This window comes from Esox lucius, chromosome 22 (genome assembly GCF_011004845.1).
Source record: "Esox lucius isolate fEsoLuc1 chromosome 22, fEsoLuc1.pri, whole genome shotgun sequence".
NCBI classification, from domain to species: Eukaryota; Metazoa; Chordata; class Actinopteri; order Esociformes; family Esocidae; genus Esox; species Esox lucius.
Window position 1 is genome coordinate 22,547,240 of NC_047590.1, and position 18,837 is coordinate 22,566,076.

Sequence of the window (18,837 nt, forward strand, 5' to 3'; positions counted from 1 at the left end):
TCTTGTGTCCTTTGATCATCCTTGAGATGACAATTTAACTTGATTGGAGTCAAGTCCACCTGTAGCAAATTCAATTGCTGGGACATGACATAGAAAGGCACAAAATGGCCTTGGTCAGGAGGTTTCCAACTTAGCTTTATAGGTTCTCTGCTAAAATGGTCGAATCTGCCTGTAGGACAACCATCTCTGCGGAACTCCATCAATCAGGCTATTATGGTTGAGTGGCTAGACGTAAGCCGAATCCGAGTACAAGGCATATCACATGCCATTTGAGGAAAAATATGAACTATTAGCCCAAATGTGGTCTTTTCTATTAGCCCAAATGGGTATTGGTCATCACCTGACTCCTTACAGTAAAGAATGATAGTGGGAGCATCATACAATGGGGATGCTTTTCAATAGAAGGACTGAGAGACTAGTCAGAATTGAGGGAAAGAAGAACGGATTAACAACCCCCAGTGGACATATGTGGGAAGACCTGAAGATTACAGTTCACTGTCACTCCCCATCCAATCTGACAGAGGTTGAGAAGATATACAAGAAAAAATTGGAGAAACTGTACAAATCTTAGTGTGCAAATCCGATAGAGGAATACCCGTCAAGCCTCAAAGCTGTGATAGCAGCCAAAGGCACTGAATACTTATGTACATGAGATATTTCTTTTTTTTTCTTTTTTCAATACACTGGCAAAAATAAAAATAAAAAAATATTTTCACTTTGTCGTTCTGTGTTTTTGTGTGTAGATTGATGGCAGATGTTTTTTTATAACACAACTAAATGTGGAGAAAGTGAACGTGTCTGAATACTGACAATGCTTTTGCCCTGAAATAGGCAGATTGTATAAAATGTGTTATTTCTAAATAGTGAAACCATTATGTACCCAAATACCCTTAACGAAGGGTAGAATCTATACTTCGTAGTTAGTCCTGCCTTATAGTTATTATTTGATAAAAAGAAACATTTGTAGTATAAGATATTTAATGTTTCAATAGTTACGGGCAAAGTCCTTTAGAATCCATTATCTGTTCAGACCAGAGGAGTTTAGATTGGTTCTGATGGAAACATTTGATAGGAGACTCACTGTGTTGAAGTTGGGGAAAAGTCCCACTGCTGACGAGGTGTCCACCGGAAAAGACATGAAGGACTTCATATCCAGACTGGACTGCATCATAAGCGTAGGGGTCCGCACCAGGGCCGGGAGAGAGTTGCTGTGGCAGGAAGTACCTGGAGAGAGAAAGAGTGACAAAGCGATAAAGACTAAAAACACAAGTCAGTGCCAGTAAACAAAGACAATGAGATAAAGAGGGGAGAAAGAGGCCAGAGAAATTATCCCGTACTCTTGCAGCACGCGCTTGCCTACACGTCATTAATTCCTACGGACAACGCTGTGTGGATTAACGATGGAGAGGGATGGCAGTGACGATGGGTGGGGGAGAAATTTATCATGTTTTCAACGAGGCATTGGAGCACTTGCGTCTCAGTAGGGTGTTGCAGGGGGGGACATATGGTGTAGAACCCTGGCAGGTAGGCTGGCTAACTGGATCTTGGAAGCCTGGAAGAGCGTGGGGGTTGGTGGGATGAAGATATGAGAAGTCAATGAAGGGGAGAGAACCAGAGGCCGTGGAGGAGGGGTGAAACAAGGAGAAGAGATGAGAGGGTATATAAGAGAGGAAAGGAGAAGAGATGAGAGAAGAGCAAATATGTGTGGTTAGTCAGCATGCTAAAGGCCTTTATTGTGTTTTTAACAGGCACACACAGACATGACTCAGACCCATGTGCATGAGTAATTTTTTGTTCAAAGCATACATATACAATAGCAAAATTGTATATACATTTGTATAGACACTACATTACATTTGTATAGACCCCCCCCCCCCCCTTTTTATTTTATAAAAGGAGTATTCATCATGAGTAATGGATATTTAAGAAGCTTATGGGCTCAGAAGTACCAAAATGTCATTTGGAGTTACTATCGGCATCAAAAACCAAAAATGTAAATGTCAATATTGCAATTACAACATAAATGTGATTAATTATGCAGCTGTAGCACACACAGACGCACGCACACACACATTCCCTACTGCAGAGTTTTTAGCTCCACTACTGAGCACATGGATCCCTACAATAAATCATGACGTACAGTACCCTGCACCAATGGACCAGAATGCACCTATGCTGAGACAGCATGGTAATTCTGCACCCAGTAAACAATTAATACAATCCCAAATTAAACAATGAGCAATATTTACAATAATGCATCGAATTTGCAGGGTGACATAGAGGAGCTTCCTAACTAGCACACATGCTTATAGGGTCTGGAGAAAATGTGTCCTTTTCTAAATTAATTTCATGCAATGTTAATGTCAATTTACATGGCTGGAGACTGCACAAATGAGAGGCTACTTTGACGGTGACTAACTGAGAATCTAAGATCTATAAACCACCCTGTCTTGAGTCCATTAACCCATTTGTGCCCAAATTTGTCCCAAAGATTTAATTCATATTGTCATGTTAATATAGTCCTTTATGAACATGTTCTAAATTAATTTTCCCCAGTTTTTTTTCCCATATGCAGAAACTATAGTTGCCAGTGGGCAAATAGTTTGTACCTCTTCAATGTCAAATTCGGAAACAATTTGGCATCTAACTCAAAATAACATCAAGCTTAATCTATTAATACATTTTTTGAAGCGGCATTTTACCCTAGGGGACCCTTAGTCATTTTGTATCATGTTTGAGAGAAGGGAATGGACTTTGCATGCTTAACCATACATTCTGTTGCATCAGAATGTGTACTGAAGGACAAGTGAGATCTGACAAATGAATGTATTCATGTTTTCGTTCATTTTGCAAACCGATGGCGCAGTCAATTTGTGTGTAGTTGCGGTTGTCCTTAATATATAAAACAATTGAATGTCTTTCAGCAATGTTCCTGTGAGCAGATACAATAATCAATGTAGAACATGTCAAAATGTTTCCTCCAACTCTAGTAGGTTTGTTCTTCCTCCACCGGCATAGTCCCTCCTTCAACCAAGGAATTAACTATGTATTGTTAGCTAGCTAACTGAATATACATTTTGCTAAAGAATAGATCATCAGGATTTGAATAATTTATTTTTGGAAGTGATCTTACATGGTGATATTGAACAAAACATGAATAGCATGTAGGCTATGAGAGATGGGATATGGTGGAAGCTTGGAATGGGATAATCTAACATTGTCAACTCCTTTATTTTGCCAATGTCCTGGTGAAATAGTCAAATACTGATTGAAAATGTATTCACTAATTGCATTTGGCACCCACAACAGCTTTATCACAGAGGGCCAGGAAGTTCATTCTATTCATTTTTTTTAAACAAACAGTGGCTATTGGAATTAGATTACTGCTTCTTTTGACTAGGCTGGAAGCTAATTACTAAGTTAGCAATCTATATTTTATAACATAAGCTGTTTTTACATACAGGCTAACTGCAACTGATTTGATATTTGCTGACTGAAACCAATGCCTTTGGGAATTTATTATCGAGGTCTGTGGCTTGGAATTTTTTATTAATACAGTATGTTCAGATCTATTAGCCACTTAGGACACAGAACACCACACGAGAATAAGACAGTAATTGAATTATGAAAGAAATTATGTGAAATATCCAAATTGCCAACTTATGCAATTTTCAGCAGAAACACCAAGGTGAATGAGAAGGATGACACATTGTCCATCATCAGTCTTTCTTGAGCGTGGTCCACTGAAACTGCGGTAGCCTAGACTAGTGGTGGTTACACTGACACAGGACTTGTTGTTATTCATAGAAAAAGAAAGGCTGAGTATTTTGTAAGTGTTTTCATAATTTACTTGATTGCCTAGTATAATCCCTTAAAGTGGAACTGAAGCTGAAAACCAGCTGTAATATTATGCTGTGCAATTAATATAATAATTGAACCAGAAAAGGAACCAGGAAAGCCTAGTTCAGCTGCCCCCAATTAAAATTAACAATCATCATTGCCCTTGCTGGATTCAAACTCAAGTCTCCCACATGGGAGGCACTGTCTTTAACCACTACGCCACGGCACTACTTGTTTAGCCAGTGGCTAGACACCATTAAGCACTGTGTTAAAATGACTAACGTTTCTTATTAAGTTTACCTCCATCACAAATAGCGTCTATGAACTGTATTGCTTTTGCCACTCGCCGTTTTAACAGGTTATTAGCCAGTAATAGACTTACTAGATCTACTAACCTACTAGGAATAGTCATAAGAATTGAGAAAGTTCTAGCGAGACTGAAGATGAACTTTTCCCTGACAAAGCTATTTCATTTCATGGCCCAAAAACATGTGTTTCTCTTTCATTAGTGAATGACATTGAAACAACAATTATCAATAAAGGGTTAAGGTTAACCCTAACTAACTTTTTAATAAAGTGAAAAGACGAGAGAATCGTGGAATCCCCTACAGTACTGTAAACAGTTTTAGTTTAGGCTTACTATAACGTAGCTACTGAATGTTGTAGCCAGTTACGTTTTTGTCTATCCTGACCCAAAAAGCATGCACAGATGCGTACTTCGAAAATCTACCAGAAACAGTCGTAATATAACGTAAAGAGTTTTATTGTTCACTTACTATAAAGTAGATGCTGAAGGTTATAGCAGCAAAGTTTTTGTTTATCCGGAAAAAAAGTTGAAAGTTAGAATAGCAACTCATCTTAACACCTGCACATAAAGAGGTTCATTTAAAAATGGAAAACCAACCCATCAATCCAAACTGTCCCTCTTTGCCTGTGTGTTTGAACCGATTCATTGTGGTTGTCTGGTAGTTCTTCTGTTTGAGCAAGAAAGGATATTTGTGCCAGTAGAAAGATTACACAACACGATAGGCCTTTTGAGGGTGGGTAGTCTATTCCTAAAGGATGTTTAGGCATAAAGTTTGGAGTGCTGTATAAACGGATACTGTTTGTTTACAATAGCTAGCTAGGTACCAAGACAGCGGATGACCTGTATGCTAGTGTAAACACTGCATTGGCTGTTGGTAACATAAAATGCTGTGTCTTCGTGTCCATGTGCAGTAATCTGAAATGCTGATAGAAAATTATGCTTACAAGTGTTATAGTTAATAAAAAATCGGGAGTGAACACATAACAGATACCACCCCGGTTCCAAAAAGTTGGGACGCTGCATAAAATGTGATGTGCAAATATTTTTAACCCTATATTCAATAGAAAATAGTACAAAGACAACATCTTAAATGTTGAAAATGAAAATTTTTATGATTTCTTGATAAATACAGTTAATCTCAAAAGTTAGCATACACTTGGAGAATTGGTAATACACACTCACCTAAAGGATTATTAGGAACACCATACTAATACTGTGTTTGACCCCCTTTCGCCTTCAGAACTGCCTTAATTCTACGTGGCATTGATTCAACAAGGTGCTGAAAGCATTCTTTAGAAATGTTGGCCCATATTGATAGGATAGCATCTTGCAGTTGATGGAGATTTGTGGGATGCACATCCAGGGCACAAAGCTCCCGTTCCACCACATCCCAAAGATGCTCTATTGGGTTGAGATCTGGTGACTGTGGGGGCCATTTCAGTACAGTGAACTCATTGTCATGTTCAAGAAACCAATTTGAAATTATTCGAGCTTTGTGACATGGTGCATTATCCTGCTGGAAGTGACCATCAGAGGATGGGTACATGGTGGTCATAAAGGGATGGACATGCTCAGGTAGGCCGTGGCATTTAAACAATGCCCAATTGGCACTAAGGGGCCTAAAGTGTGCCAAGAAAACATCCCCCACACCATTACACCACCACCACCAGCCTGCACAGTGGTAACAAGGCATGATGGATCCATGTTCTCATTCTGTTTATGCCAAATTCTGACTCTACCATCTGAATGTCTCAACAGAAATCGAGACTCATCAGACCAGGCAACATTCTTCCAGTCATCAACTGTCCAAATTTGGTGAGCTTGTGCAAATTGTAGCCTCTTTTTCCTATTTGTAGTGGAGATGAGTGGTACCCGGTGGGGTCTTCTGCTGTTGTAGCCCATCCGCCTCAAGGTTTTGCGTGTTGTGGCTTCACAAATGCTTTGCTGCATGCCTCGGTTGTAACGAGTGGTTATTTCAGTCAAAGTTGCTCTTCTATCAGCTTGAATCAGTCGGCCCATTCTCCTCTGACCTCTAGCATCAACAAGGCATTTTTGCCCACAGGACTGCCGCATATTGGATGTTTTTCCCTTTTCACACCATTCTTTGTAAACCCTAGTAATGGTTGTGCGTGAAAATCCCAGTAACTGAGCAGATTGTGAAATACTCAGACCGGCCCGTCTGGCACCAATAACCATGCCACTCTTAAAATAGCTTAAATAACCTTTCTTTCCCATTCTGACATTCAGTTTGGATTTCAGGAGATTGTCTTGACCAGGACCACACCCCTAAATGCATTGAGGCAACTGCCATGTGATTGGTTGATTAGATAATTGCATTAATGAGAAATTGAACAGGTGTTCCTAATAATCCTTTAGGTGAGTGTATGTACCATTTGTATAGAAAACTAAATGAGTGAGCAGGCAAAACATGTATTTTATTTCTTATGGGATTCACATTCAACTGTAGGTCATAACAGAATGGCACAATCATAAAACAAAACATGGTAACAAAGAAACAATGAACAAGCCCCTGTTAAAAAGTATTCATACCCTTAGTTCTTAATACTGTGTATTGCCCCATTTAACAACAAAAACAGTGTGCAGTCTTTTGTAAGTGTTGTCTATGTGGCCCCAAATTCTTGCAGATGGTATAGCTGCCCATTCGTCTTGGCAAAATGCCTCCAGGTCATGCAAAGCCTTTGTCGTCTTGCATGAACTGCATGTTTGAGATCTCCCCAGTGGCTCGATGATTTTAAGGTCAGGAGACTGTGATGGCCACTCCAGAACCTTCACCTTTTTCTGCTGTAAGCACTGGACGGTAAATTTGGTCTTGTCATTGTTCATTGGTCATTGTTGTGCTGGAAAGTCCAAGAGCGTCCCATGCTCAGCTTTTGTGCAGAAGAATGCAAATTGTCTGCCAGTATTTTCTGATACATTCATCTTGCCATTAATTTTCACAAGATTCCCTGTGCCTTTAGAGCTTACACATCCCCAAAACATCAGTGAGCCACCACCATGCTTCACTGTGGGGATGGTATTCTGTTCACTATAGGCCTTGTTGACCCCTCTCCAAACATAGCGCTTATGTTTGTGACTAAAAAGCTCTATTTTGGTCTCGTCACTCCAAATTATAGTGTGTCAGAAGCTGTGAGGTGTGTCAAGGTTTTTTGTGGCTTTGGTGCAGTAAAGGCTTCTTTCTGGCAACTCGACCGTGCAGCTCATTTTTGTTATAGTATCATTGTATTGTGCTTCTTTGAACAACCACACAGGCTTTTTCCAGAGCAGCCTATTTATCTCCTGAGGTTACCTGTGGGTTTTTCTTTGTAACATATCCATTTTTAAATCCAGGTTAAAAACACTTCCCTTCTCACGTGCCTATGACTGAGTACTTAAACCTAACCTTACTGTTTAGTCTTTTAGCTCCCTATGTTTTTATCCCATTTTTAATCTTTATGTTTTCTTATTGTATTTTTTATTTTTATGATGTATTCATTTGTTTTGATGTTTTTATTTGAGTATTTGTTTTCATGTTATTGTACTTCCATATATTTTTCTTTGTAAAGCACATTGAATTGCTTCGATGTATGAATTGTGCTATGTAAATAAACTTGCTTGTATCCCAAACAATTCTTCAGGCAGTTTTTGTTGAAATATTTCTTGTTCTACCTGACCTTGGCTTGGATTCCAGTCTGCTCAGTGCATCCACATGAGAGTTAACAAACTCATTGACTATTTATACACAGACATTAATTGTAATTTAAAAAGCCACATGTGTGGGAAATTCACCTTTAATTGCCATTTTCACCTGTGTATGTCACCTTGTGTGTCTGTAACAAGGCCAAACATTCAAGGGTATGTAAACTTTTGATCAGGGCCTTTTGAGTGATTTCTGTTATCATTGTGATTTAAAGGAGCCAACAACTAGGTGATAATAAATGGCTTCATATGATCACAATCCTTAAATAAAATACTCTGGGGAGTGATACACTGCCAATTTTGCAGGTTTTCCCACTTACAAAGCATGTAGAAGTCTGTAATTTTCATCATAGGTACTATTCAATTGTGAGTGACGGAATCTAAAACAAAAATCCAGAAAATCACACTGTATGATTTTTAAGTAATTAATTAGCATTTTATTGCACGACTTAAGTATTTGATACATCATAAAAGCAGAACTGAATATTCGGTACAGAAACCTTTGTTTGCAATTACAGAGATCATACGTTTCCTGTAGTTCTTGACCAGGTTTGCACACACTGCAGCAAGCATTTTGGCCCACTCCTCCATACAGCCCCAGACCGAGGGAGATTGACTTTTTCCATTTTCATCTTTAACTTTTTCCATTTTCTAATAATAACAGTTGTTGCCCTCTCACAAAGCTGCTTACCTATTGTCCTGTAGCCCATCCCAGCCTTGTGCAGGTCTACAATTTTAACCCTGATGTCCTTACACAGCTCTCTGGTCTTGGCCATTGAGGAGAGATTGGAGTCTGTTTGATTGAGTGTGTAGACAGGTGTCTTTTATACAGGTAACAAGTTCAAACAGGTGCAGTTAATACAGGTAATGAGTGGAGAACGGTCTGTGAGAGCCGGAATTCTTACTGGTTGGTAGGTGATGAAATACTTATGTCATGCAATAAAATTCAAATTAATTATAAAAAATTCATACAATGTGATTTTCTGGATTTTTTCCGTCTCTCATAGTTGAAGTGTATATATGATAAAATTGACAGACCTCTACATGCTTTGTAAGTAGGAAAACCTGCAAAATCAGCAGTGTATCAAATACTTGTTCTCCCCACTGCACATGTTTTCAAAATCAATGCCAAAATTTCACAATTTCTGCCAGGGTATGCAAATTCTGTGCACATCTGTACATGCCCACTTTGAATTTGATGGCAGCAACATGTTTGAAAAGAGTTGGGAAAGAAGCAACAAAAGACTGGAAAAGTTGTGTATTGCTAAAGAACTAAACCTTGTGGAATATCACACAACTAATTAGGTTAATTGGCAACAGGTCAGTTACATGATTGGTTATTAAAATATAATTCAAGAGAGGATGGGTCTGTCAGAAGTGAGGATGGGGAGGGGTTCACCACTCTGTGATAGACTGCACAGGCAAATAGTGCAACAATTTAAGAATAACATTTATCAATGTAAAATTGAGAAAAGAGTTTGGGGATCTCATCATCTACTGTGCATAATATCATAAAAAGATTCAGAGATTCTGGAGAAATCTCTGTACACCAGGGATAAGCCCGAAAACTAATAATAATTGGCCATGATCTTCGGGACCTCAGATGGCAATGCATTAAAAACAGACATAATTTTGTAGTGGAAATCACTGCATGGGCTCAGGAACACTTTGGAAAACTATTGTCTGTGAACACAGTATGTCGTATTCACAAATACAAGTTAAAACTCTTTCATGCAAAGAAGAAACCATATATAAACAAGATCCAGAAACACAACCGCCTTTTCTGGGCCCAAGCTTATTCAAGTTAACTGAAGCAAAGTGGAAAACTGTCCTGTGGTCTGACAAATCAGAATGAATCATGAAATTATTTTTGTGAATCATGGATGCAGAGTCCTCCAGACTAAAGAGAAGAGAGACCACCCAGCTTCTCATCAGCTCACAGTTCAAAAGCCAGCCTACCTTATGGAATGTTGGTGCATAGTAGAACCTCGAATTCAGGAGGAACAGTGTGGTTTTCGTCAGGGCCGTGGAACACTGGACCAGCTCTATACCCTCTATGGGTTGTTGGAGGGTTCATGGAAGTTTGCCCAACCAATCCACATGTGTTTTGTGGATTTGGAGAAGGCATTCGACTGTGTCCCTCGCGGCATCCTGTGGAGAGTGCTTCGGGAATATGGGGTCCTGGGTCCTTTGCTAAGGGCTGTCAGGTCCCTGTATGACCGAAGCAGGAGCTTGGTCCGCTTTGCCGGCAGTAAGTCAGACTTGTTCCCAGTGCATGCAGGGCTGGGCTTTTGTCGCCGGTTCTGTTCGTAATTTTTATGGACAGAATTTCTAGGCGCAGCCAGGGGCCGGAGGGTGTCAGGTTTGGGGACCACACAATTTCGTCTCTGCTCTTTGCGGATTATGTTGTCGTGTTGGCCCCTTCAAACCAGGACCTTCAGCATGCACTGGGACGGTTTGCAGCCGAGTGTGAAGCGGTGGGGATGAGAATCAGTACCTCCAAATCCGAGGCCATGGTCCTCAATTGGAAAAGGGTGGCTTGCCCACTTCAGGTTGGTGGAGAGTGCCTGCCTCAAGTGGAGGAGTTTAAGTATCTAGGGGGCTTGTTCATGAGTGAGGGAAGGATGGAACGGGAGATTGACAAACGGATCGGTGCAGCTTCTGCAGTAATGCGGTCGATGTATCAGTCTGCCGCAAGGCGAAGCTCTCGATTTACCAGTCAATCTACGTTCCTACTCTCACCTATGGTCATGAGCTTTGGGTCATGACCGAAAGAACAAGATCCCGGATACAGGCGGCCAAAATGAGCTTTCTCCGCAGGGTGGCTGGGGGATCCCTTAGAGATTGGTCACCTAGGAGGAGCTCAGAGTAGAGCCGCTGCTCCTCCACATCGAAAGGGGTCAGCTGAGGTGGCTTGGGCATCTGTTTCGGATGCCTCCGGAACACCTTCCTGGGAATTTCCTTTTCAACTTTTTTGGAAAGGAAAGAATAAGGTGCAGTGGTCTCTACATTTTCTCCAGAGTTGTATATCATTTACAACAAATGTTACCATCCATACGTCTTTTTTCAGGGAATACCTTGCTTATTTCAGCAAACCACTCGGCATTTATTACAACAGCATGGCTTCATGGTAAAAGAGTCCGGGTGCAAAACTGGCCTGCTGGCAGTCCAGACCTGTCATCCATTGAAAACATTTGGCGCATTATGTAATGAAAAATATGACAAAAGTGACCCCAGACTGTTGAGCAGCTGCAATCCTATGTCAAGCAAGAATGGGAAAACATTTCACTTTCAAAACGGCAACAATTATTCTCAGTTCCCAAACACTTTCTGAATATTGCTAAAAGAAGAGGTGATGCCACACAGTGGTAAATGTGCCAACTTTTCTGAAACGTGTTGCTGGCATGAAATTCAAAATGGGATTTTTTTTTTTTTTAAACAATAACATTTCTTATTTTCAACATTTGATATGTTGTCTTTGTACTAATTTCTATTAAATATAGGGATACAAGATTTGCACATCATTGCATTCTGTTTTTATTTGCATTTTATGCAGTGTCCCAACTATTTTGGAAACAGGTTTGTACAATTGTCTATTGAATATAGTGTTTAAAAGATTTGCACATCATTGCAGTTTGTTTTTATTTATATTTTACGCAATGTCCCGACTTTTTTGGAAACGTGGTTGTATAAAGGTTTAAGCACTTCAATAAGATATGATGAAATAGTGCTGTATATCTTAAAAATACCTTAATGTATCCCCACAACCTCAGAAATGCTAGCACCACAGCTTTACTAACTGAGTCAAACAAGACCGATATACCTTACTCCTGTTGGGTCAAACACCAAACTGGTGGACAATGCTGCATTGTACCACATGACTGTTATTGATGTATGGCAATACACTGAACCAATAGTTCAGTCTAATTGCAGACCATTCTGGGGGAATTTCTATTGCAGGCAAAGAGCAGATCAGTCATTTCTCAAGAGCTGTGACATTTTCTCTCCATATTGCATGGATGGATCCTGCTGTTCTGAGCGCAGCTTTTGGTCCATAGTACCAAATAACACATATTCTCTGTATAGTGCACTACTTTCTGGTTAAATGTAGTTCACTAAATAGGGAGTACGGTGGTGCTTGGGACGCCACCCAGAGCTCCACAAGATTGGATGCAGTGAACACAGGAGAGCACAGCATGAAACAGCTCTATTCCAAAAAGATCTCTCTACTTATTCCATCAAATATGCATGTTAATACTACCCTGAAGCTGACTATTGCAATAAATTAATGACGGAAGACAAGACTTTTTAAACTGTAACATCGCCAACAGTAAATTATTCAGACACACGATTTTAGTCTATTAGAGTAATTTAGGTTTATAAAGAGACCTAACTCAGTCATTTGTAGGACACTGAAATGTTCTGAATTAGCAATAATAATAATAATGCATAGCCAATATATAATATAAGGTTATGTATGAAATATAATTTTGATTACATTTCATATGAAATAATACATTATTTTCTTAATTGCTCCAGTACTCAATATTCCTACCTGCTGTGTTTGATAAGGCAAATATAACTTATTTCTTTAAACACATTGTTAAAACCCAAATCTACATCAACTTACTGTATTTACAGTAGAATAACTTAAATTATTTGAATATGAATTACAATAATGTTTAGTATGAACAAGAACTGTCCATTGTCCATACTATATGAAAAAAATGTTTGCCGCATATATTCAGTAAAATTATTATAAAATTGGCTGGCTGAACACTTTACCCTTGAGCTTTTTACAGTGGAAAATAACAAACTGTAACATTGTTGCAATGCCCTGTCCTGAACACACTGTGAATATATTTTTATCATAAATGACCAAACAGATGGCCTTTCACATTTGATCACAACTGATATTTGTGACCACCATGCCTGAAATGTTTTGGATCCGATGGACATAACGTCATATAGTCTTGGATACTTGCATTCAGAAAAAATCTTTTTTTTCAAACATTGAGTTAGCCAGCTAGCTAGCAGTTAGCCTGATTATCAGTCCATTAGCTATGCCATGCCATGTTGCATTACTAGCTAGTTAAAAGACCTTTCTACTTTACATTCAAGTAATTTAGCAGATGTTGTAATCCAGAGCAATTCTCTCTGGTTTTACAATTCATAGGTATGCGTTTGAGTCAAATTAACTGTGTTTTATTCTATAAACTACTGAAAACAATTCTCCCAAATTCCAAATAAAAATCTTGTCATTTAGAATATTTATTTGTAGAAAATAACAACTGGTCAAAATAAAAAATAAAATATGGATTGTTTTCAGACCTCAAATAATGCAAAGAAAACTAATTCATATTCATTTTTTACAAACAAAATAATAATGTTTTAACTTAGGAAGAGTTCAGAAATCCATATTTGGTGGAATATCCCTGATCTTTAATCACAGCTTTCATGCGTCTTGGCATGCTCTCCACCAGTCTGTCACAAAAATTCAATTATCTCAGCTTTGTTTGATGGCTTGTGACCATCTATCTTCCTCTATCCAGAGGTTTTCAATGGGGTTCAGGTCTGGAGATTGGGCTGGCCATGACAGGGTCTTGATCTGGTGGTCCTCCATCCACACATTGATTGACTTGGCTGTGTGGCATGCAGCATTGTCCTGCTGGAAAAAAATATAATGGGGGACATTGTACTTGGCTTGATTCATGCATCCTTCACAAAGACAAATCTGCCTGATTCCGGCCTTGGTGAAGCATCCCCAGATCATCACAAATTTCACAGTGGGTGCGAGACACTGTGGCTTGTAGGCCTCTCCAGGTCTCTGTTTAATCCTTAGACGACCAGGTGTTGGGCAAAGCTGAAAATTTGACTGGTCAGAGAAGATGACCTCACTCCATTCCTCTACGGTCCAATCTTTATGGTCTTTGGCAACCTGGCTCTTCTTTGCTTCTCAGTGATGAAGGGCTTTTTTCTAGCTTTGCATGACTTCAGCCCTGCCCCTGGGAGCCTGTTTCGAACTGTCCTCGCCATGCACTTCACCCAAGATGCTGTTTGCTATTCTTTTTGTAGGACACTTGATGTCATCCTATGGTTGTTGAGTGACAGCCAAATGAGTTGACGGTCATCTCGGTAAGTCGTTTTCACCCTCTGTAGCTTTGTTGTCCCCAATGTTTGTTTCTTGACCTTGTTCCGCCGTCTTTTCAGGGTGGAAGCAACCTGACACTCATTGTATCCCTCTGCCAGTAAATCCAGAATTGAACCCTTCTTTTCCTCACTCAAAGCATTTCTTTTTAACTATTTACTCATGTTGAATAGTTATTTTTATTTAAATTACATTTGAGGTAATTTTTTGCACTGTTTTTGCCATCCAGCTGGTCCTATTGCCAGAGGAAAGTGATGACCACAGCAGTGGTTTTTATACTTTTACTCGTTAAATAAGATTTGGTTCACTTAATATGTACCTCATTAAGTAAAATAAGGTGTGCCTGTGTTGGAATTTAACAGACACTGGATTGGAATGGCTGCCATAGATGTAGAGATGCTGATTTAAGAAAAATTAAGAGTGGTCTCTTAATTTTTTCCAGAGCTGGATGTTTAAACCCACAATATTGGCGATCATGTTCTACTAACTAAGCTACATGAGAATTAGAAAATAAGAGGATATCAATTATTAAAGTAATAATAACAATCTAAAGTTAAATCATACCGAAACAAGACAACAACAAAAGTTTTGTAAAACATAAGCATCAGTAATGTAAGGAAGTCTGGCCTGCTCATAGGCATGATGTAGCAAATTGTCTCTGAGATACTGTACGTACAGAATGTTACCAAATGCTGTGAGGCAAGGTTGCTATGTCAAAAAAGTGTGAGTCTCATGTCTAGATGCCTAATCCTCCACCATTTCAATTAACTTCATAGAACATTTCCTAAACTCAATCTATGTGCAAATAACGGGGTAGAGTCAGAACAGCCAAATACTGTAGGTTCAAACAGAATTTGAGGATGCACATTGCTTCCATGTATTAGAATCACCTGATGCAGCCTTGGTGAAATTAAATTAGGGCTTGTCACCAGATTGGGTCGGCATGCAAGGGAGAACTGATTCAATCATAGAGGCTAATAAGTAGAGACCATCCGGGCACAAGGTTTCCATTTTGTTTGTGATGATTTAACTGGTTGAGGCAGAGTTTGGTTAGAGCAGTGAAAAGGGTCAGTAAACAGAAAATATGTGAAAAGTGGAACTGCGTATTAAATATAGCTGGCTAATATAGAAAAATGCAAAGATGGATCAAACATGTGGGCAAAATATGCAGAGTGGTGGACTCTCAATGTGGGAACCATTAGTAAATCCTACATGCAGTGTGAATGATGCCATACATATGGTGACCACCCAGGATTTCTTTCTACATAAATAGAAACACTTTTGGACCACAAACCATCTACATGGATAATAAACATAGCTAGGATCATAGCCAAGTCAAAGCTAGTCATACAACAATTGGAAAACAGACTACAATCACGTTTTTATAAGATATAGATCATACAATTGCAAGTAAGCCAAACTAGAACAACACAAGTATTGCAATCTAGTAAAATGCTTTTATATAATAAAAAACATACTAGGTTTTTATTTGACTGTTAATTCCATATTGCTACCGATGCATCAAAAAGTTACTGAAACAACAGTCGGAAAAAACAGTAGCCTACATAACAATGGATGTGATGTTCATAAGACAAAGAAAATGAGCTAAGAATTACCAGTGCATGACAACTCATAACTATCCCAGTCCAAAGTACTCCTGGTTGTGGCATCCCTACTAGGGAGTGCATCAATTCTTGTTTCCTGCTCTTTGGGGTTTCAGGCTGGGTATCTGCTGTAGTGCTTTTTTACAGCTGCGGTTGTAAAAGGGGCTTTATAAAATAAATTTGGTTGATTGAGACAAATATATATAGGTAAAATATTGCAGACAGCATACAGACATGTAAAATTCAGCTCCAATCAGACCTGTCTCAATTTTGGCAGCCAATGACCCTACAAATCTCACATATACAGTGTGTATCTCAGAATGGCTTGTGAAATCAGTTGTCTGAACAGTCATTGCCTGCTGAATATTGGGAAAATAGGAGACAAAGACAATGAACAATTTTATGACTCACATTGTAAACATTATGAGAAAATAGTGTGCCTCAACTCATTTTGAATTCAATACTGCTGCTCTTCAGTTTCCTTCATACATTCTGGCTGAAAATGGTGTCCTATAAGTCTGTAGTGCTGAGATCCTATTAATGGTGTACAGGTCCGGAAAAAAACAATTTCTTAATTTTTACCCTTCTGTTCCTCACTCAAAACCTTCCTTTTTTACATTTTTGGAAAGGAAAGAAAAAGCTGCAGTGGTCTCTTATTTTTTTCCGAAGCTGTATGTACTAAACAAATGCATGAAATATTGGATATTTAACCAGCCTGAGTATCAACGCCAATGATGGCTCTGGTTGGGTTTCCACCAACAGTGGGAATTACAAGCACTTGCCAAAAGAAAGTCACAGAAGTCAACTGACCTGATACAAAAAAACATGTTTTTAATAGGGGCATGTTCTTGTTGTCACAGCTCTAATGTTTCCATAGAAAACAAGAAGCAAAATATTAGAAGAACCAAGCCTTAATTTTCTCCTGACTCAGGAATTTACAGTAGTCCCCATACAGGCACAGTTCAACACACACTTCAAATATTTTATTTGAACCTACAAATCAAATGTACAATTCAATAGGGACTTACTTTTAAGGACTGTATGCAAGGACACCTAAGAACATAGATGAAACACACATAAATGTCCTTCCAAGTTTGTAGAATGTAGAATGTCAAGCTCCACGATCAATACAATACCATTGTATCTATAGCATGAAGTCTATAAGTCTATAAGCCCTTTTCAGATGTTCAAATTAACGTGACACAAAACATACAAGGCCAAATTGAATCTCTTCCCTGCCAAGCATGTAATCAAAAGATGACTAAAGTGTTAGGACTTCATCAAACACAGATTGACATTTCCCAGTATGCTGAATGAATACAGTACATCAAGTAAATGCAAATTGGGGCACTCAGTATGGATTATCGCTACTGTAGCATTTTAAGTACTGTCATCCCCCACTGTCTACAAAGCATTTCGTTTCGCTTAAGTGAAACAGCCTTATATTCTAGTGATTCAAACACCAAGAACAGCACATGGCAACAACACAAAGTAGTGGTGGCACTGCATATTGCTTATGACTTCAGTGTTTTCAAGTCTGAAGACCCCGAGAACATCTGGGTTTCTATCCTACTTGGAAGATAATTGCATTCACCAGGTGTCCAAGGTCTGTATCAATCTCTGGTTAGAGGGCTAGAATGAAAACCAGCAGATCTCCCATGGCCTAGAGTTGAAAGCTACTGACCTACAAAATATCTCAAACAAACAAGGATTTCCCCGATAATTTTACCCTATTCTTAATATAGTAAAATACATTCATCCAGGATTTATATAAAATAGTGCAACATTTGGGATACACCAAATTAATTACAACAAAGCTGTTGTTAGTAAAAAAAAAACAATAGGACTATGTCGATACACCGATAAGCCTTATTGCCTCCAGCTGTAAACTACAGCTGAAAATGCTGGCATTTTTCTACCTCAGCTGAACTAAGTCATGTCTGAAAGGAGCAACTGTTAGCCCTCTGGACCATCTGCCAGACAGGTCGAGTGATCCAGGCAGTGTCTCAGGGTCAGTTTGGTACAGACCCTGTTGGTGTTATCCAGGGCCCTATGAGGACACACACACACACACGCTCACACAAACATAGGTATGCATCCGCGTGCTCAGGCACATACACACAAAGACACACTCACAGGCTTAATACAGTCTTTCAGTGTCAGCAGTGGAAACTGGTCTACTGGGATGGCAGAGCAGGATGTTACTTGAGCTATTCAATATCATTGCCAACACAATTTCAACAAGTCACAGGGTGACAGTTCAGTCATTCAATCAGTGTGATATTTCAGATGTTCTGCTTCTATATTCAGAGTGGCGCATTGTTATCATTCAATTTAAGATTCCAGGAAGACACAAAGTTCCATAATAACAAAAGATGTGCTATCCTCTGTGGTGTAGTCAAAGGGAGGAGAAATGCTTGGCCTGCTAACGAGTGTGCAATCTCCAAGGAAAAAATCTGAAGCAAAGTCGGATTGTCATCAACACACGAACAGCTTCACACCTCACTATAAATATATTGTGCAACATCCTCAGTTCGCCTAGCTGTTCACTAAAGAAACACTGTCACTGTGTGATGGGAGCTTCCACATCACATATATAAAGGAGAAAACAACAACAGTTTTCTATTGTATTTGGTGATGTTATTGCAAACAGAGGATAGCGCACCTATTGTACAGAAACATTCTTTTTGGACTACATAAAACATTAACATTTCCAAAGACAATTAAAAATGAGAACAAACAAACAATATCTCCTTGAAACAGGGGTGTTCTGATAACAGCTGCAACACAAATCGATTGTCCCACTTACCTAAAAGCATGTTTGCACAATGAAGTGTGCCGGTGAATACGTCGGAGTACATGCAGGCAACTCCCCTCCCGGTCTTCTTTGGCACTCTGCTGCTGTCACTGCTAGCTTTACTGTAAGGACAAGGGACCACGCGCTGGGGGCGGGGTGTGGGTGGAGGTGGCTGATGCCAGGGGGGGAGGGGGTGGCAGAGCCACCGTGCTAACTGGCAGACTCAGTCAGATGGAAGAGAAGCGGCAACAGCAGAGGTAAACAGTCTGAGGTAATATTTAGGAGTAGTTACTGTTGGAAGTACAATAAATGATGAAGGTTTTGAGTATTTATTGTAAAGGTTGAAGGAAGAAGGTGAGGGTATTGTAGAGGTTAAAAGTATGAGGTAGAAGGTAAGATGTGGACAGGATGTAAGGGGTTTAGAGCAGTTGCTGAAGAGATGAAA

General features: G+C 39.3%; 1 protein-coding gene across 1 annotated transcript in view; it reads right to left on the reverse strand.

Moving 5' to 3' along the window:
- LOC105007766 (zinc finger protein 385B) overlaps nt 1–18,469 on the reverse strand; it is a 66,190-nt gene extending 47,721 nt beyond the window's left edge. The window contains exons 1-2 of the mRNA XM_013132719.3: nt 18,405–18,469; nt 1,082–1,224 (exon numbers count right to left, since the gene is read on the reverse strand). Of these exons, the coding sequence (XP_012988173.1) occupies nt 1,082–1,224; nt 18,405–18,456 (195 nt within the window). The 5' untranslated portion in view covers nt 18,457–18,469. The remainder of the gene's footprint in view (nt 1–1,081; nt 1,225–18,404) is intronic.
- Between the last annotated feature and the right edge of the window lie 368 nt (nt 18,470–18,837).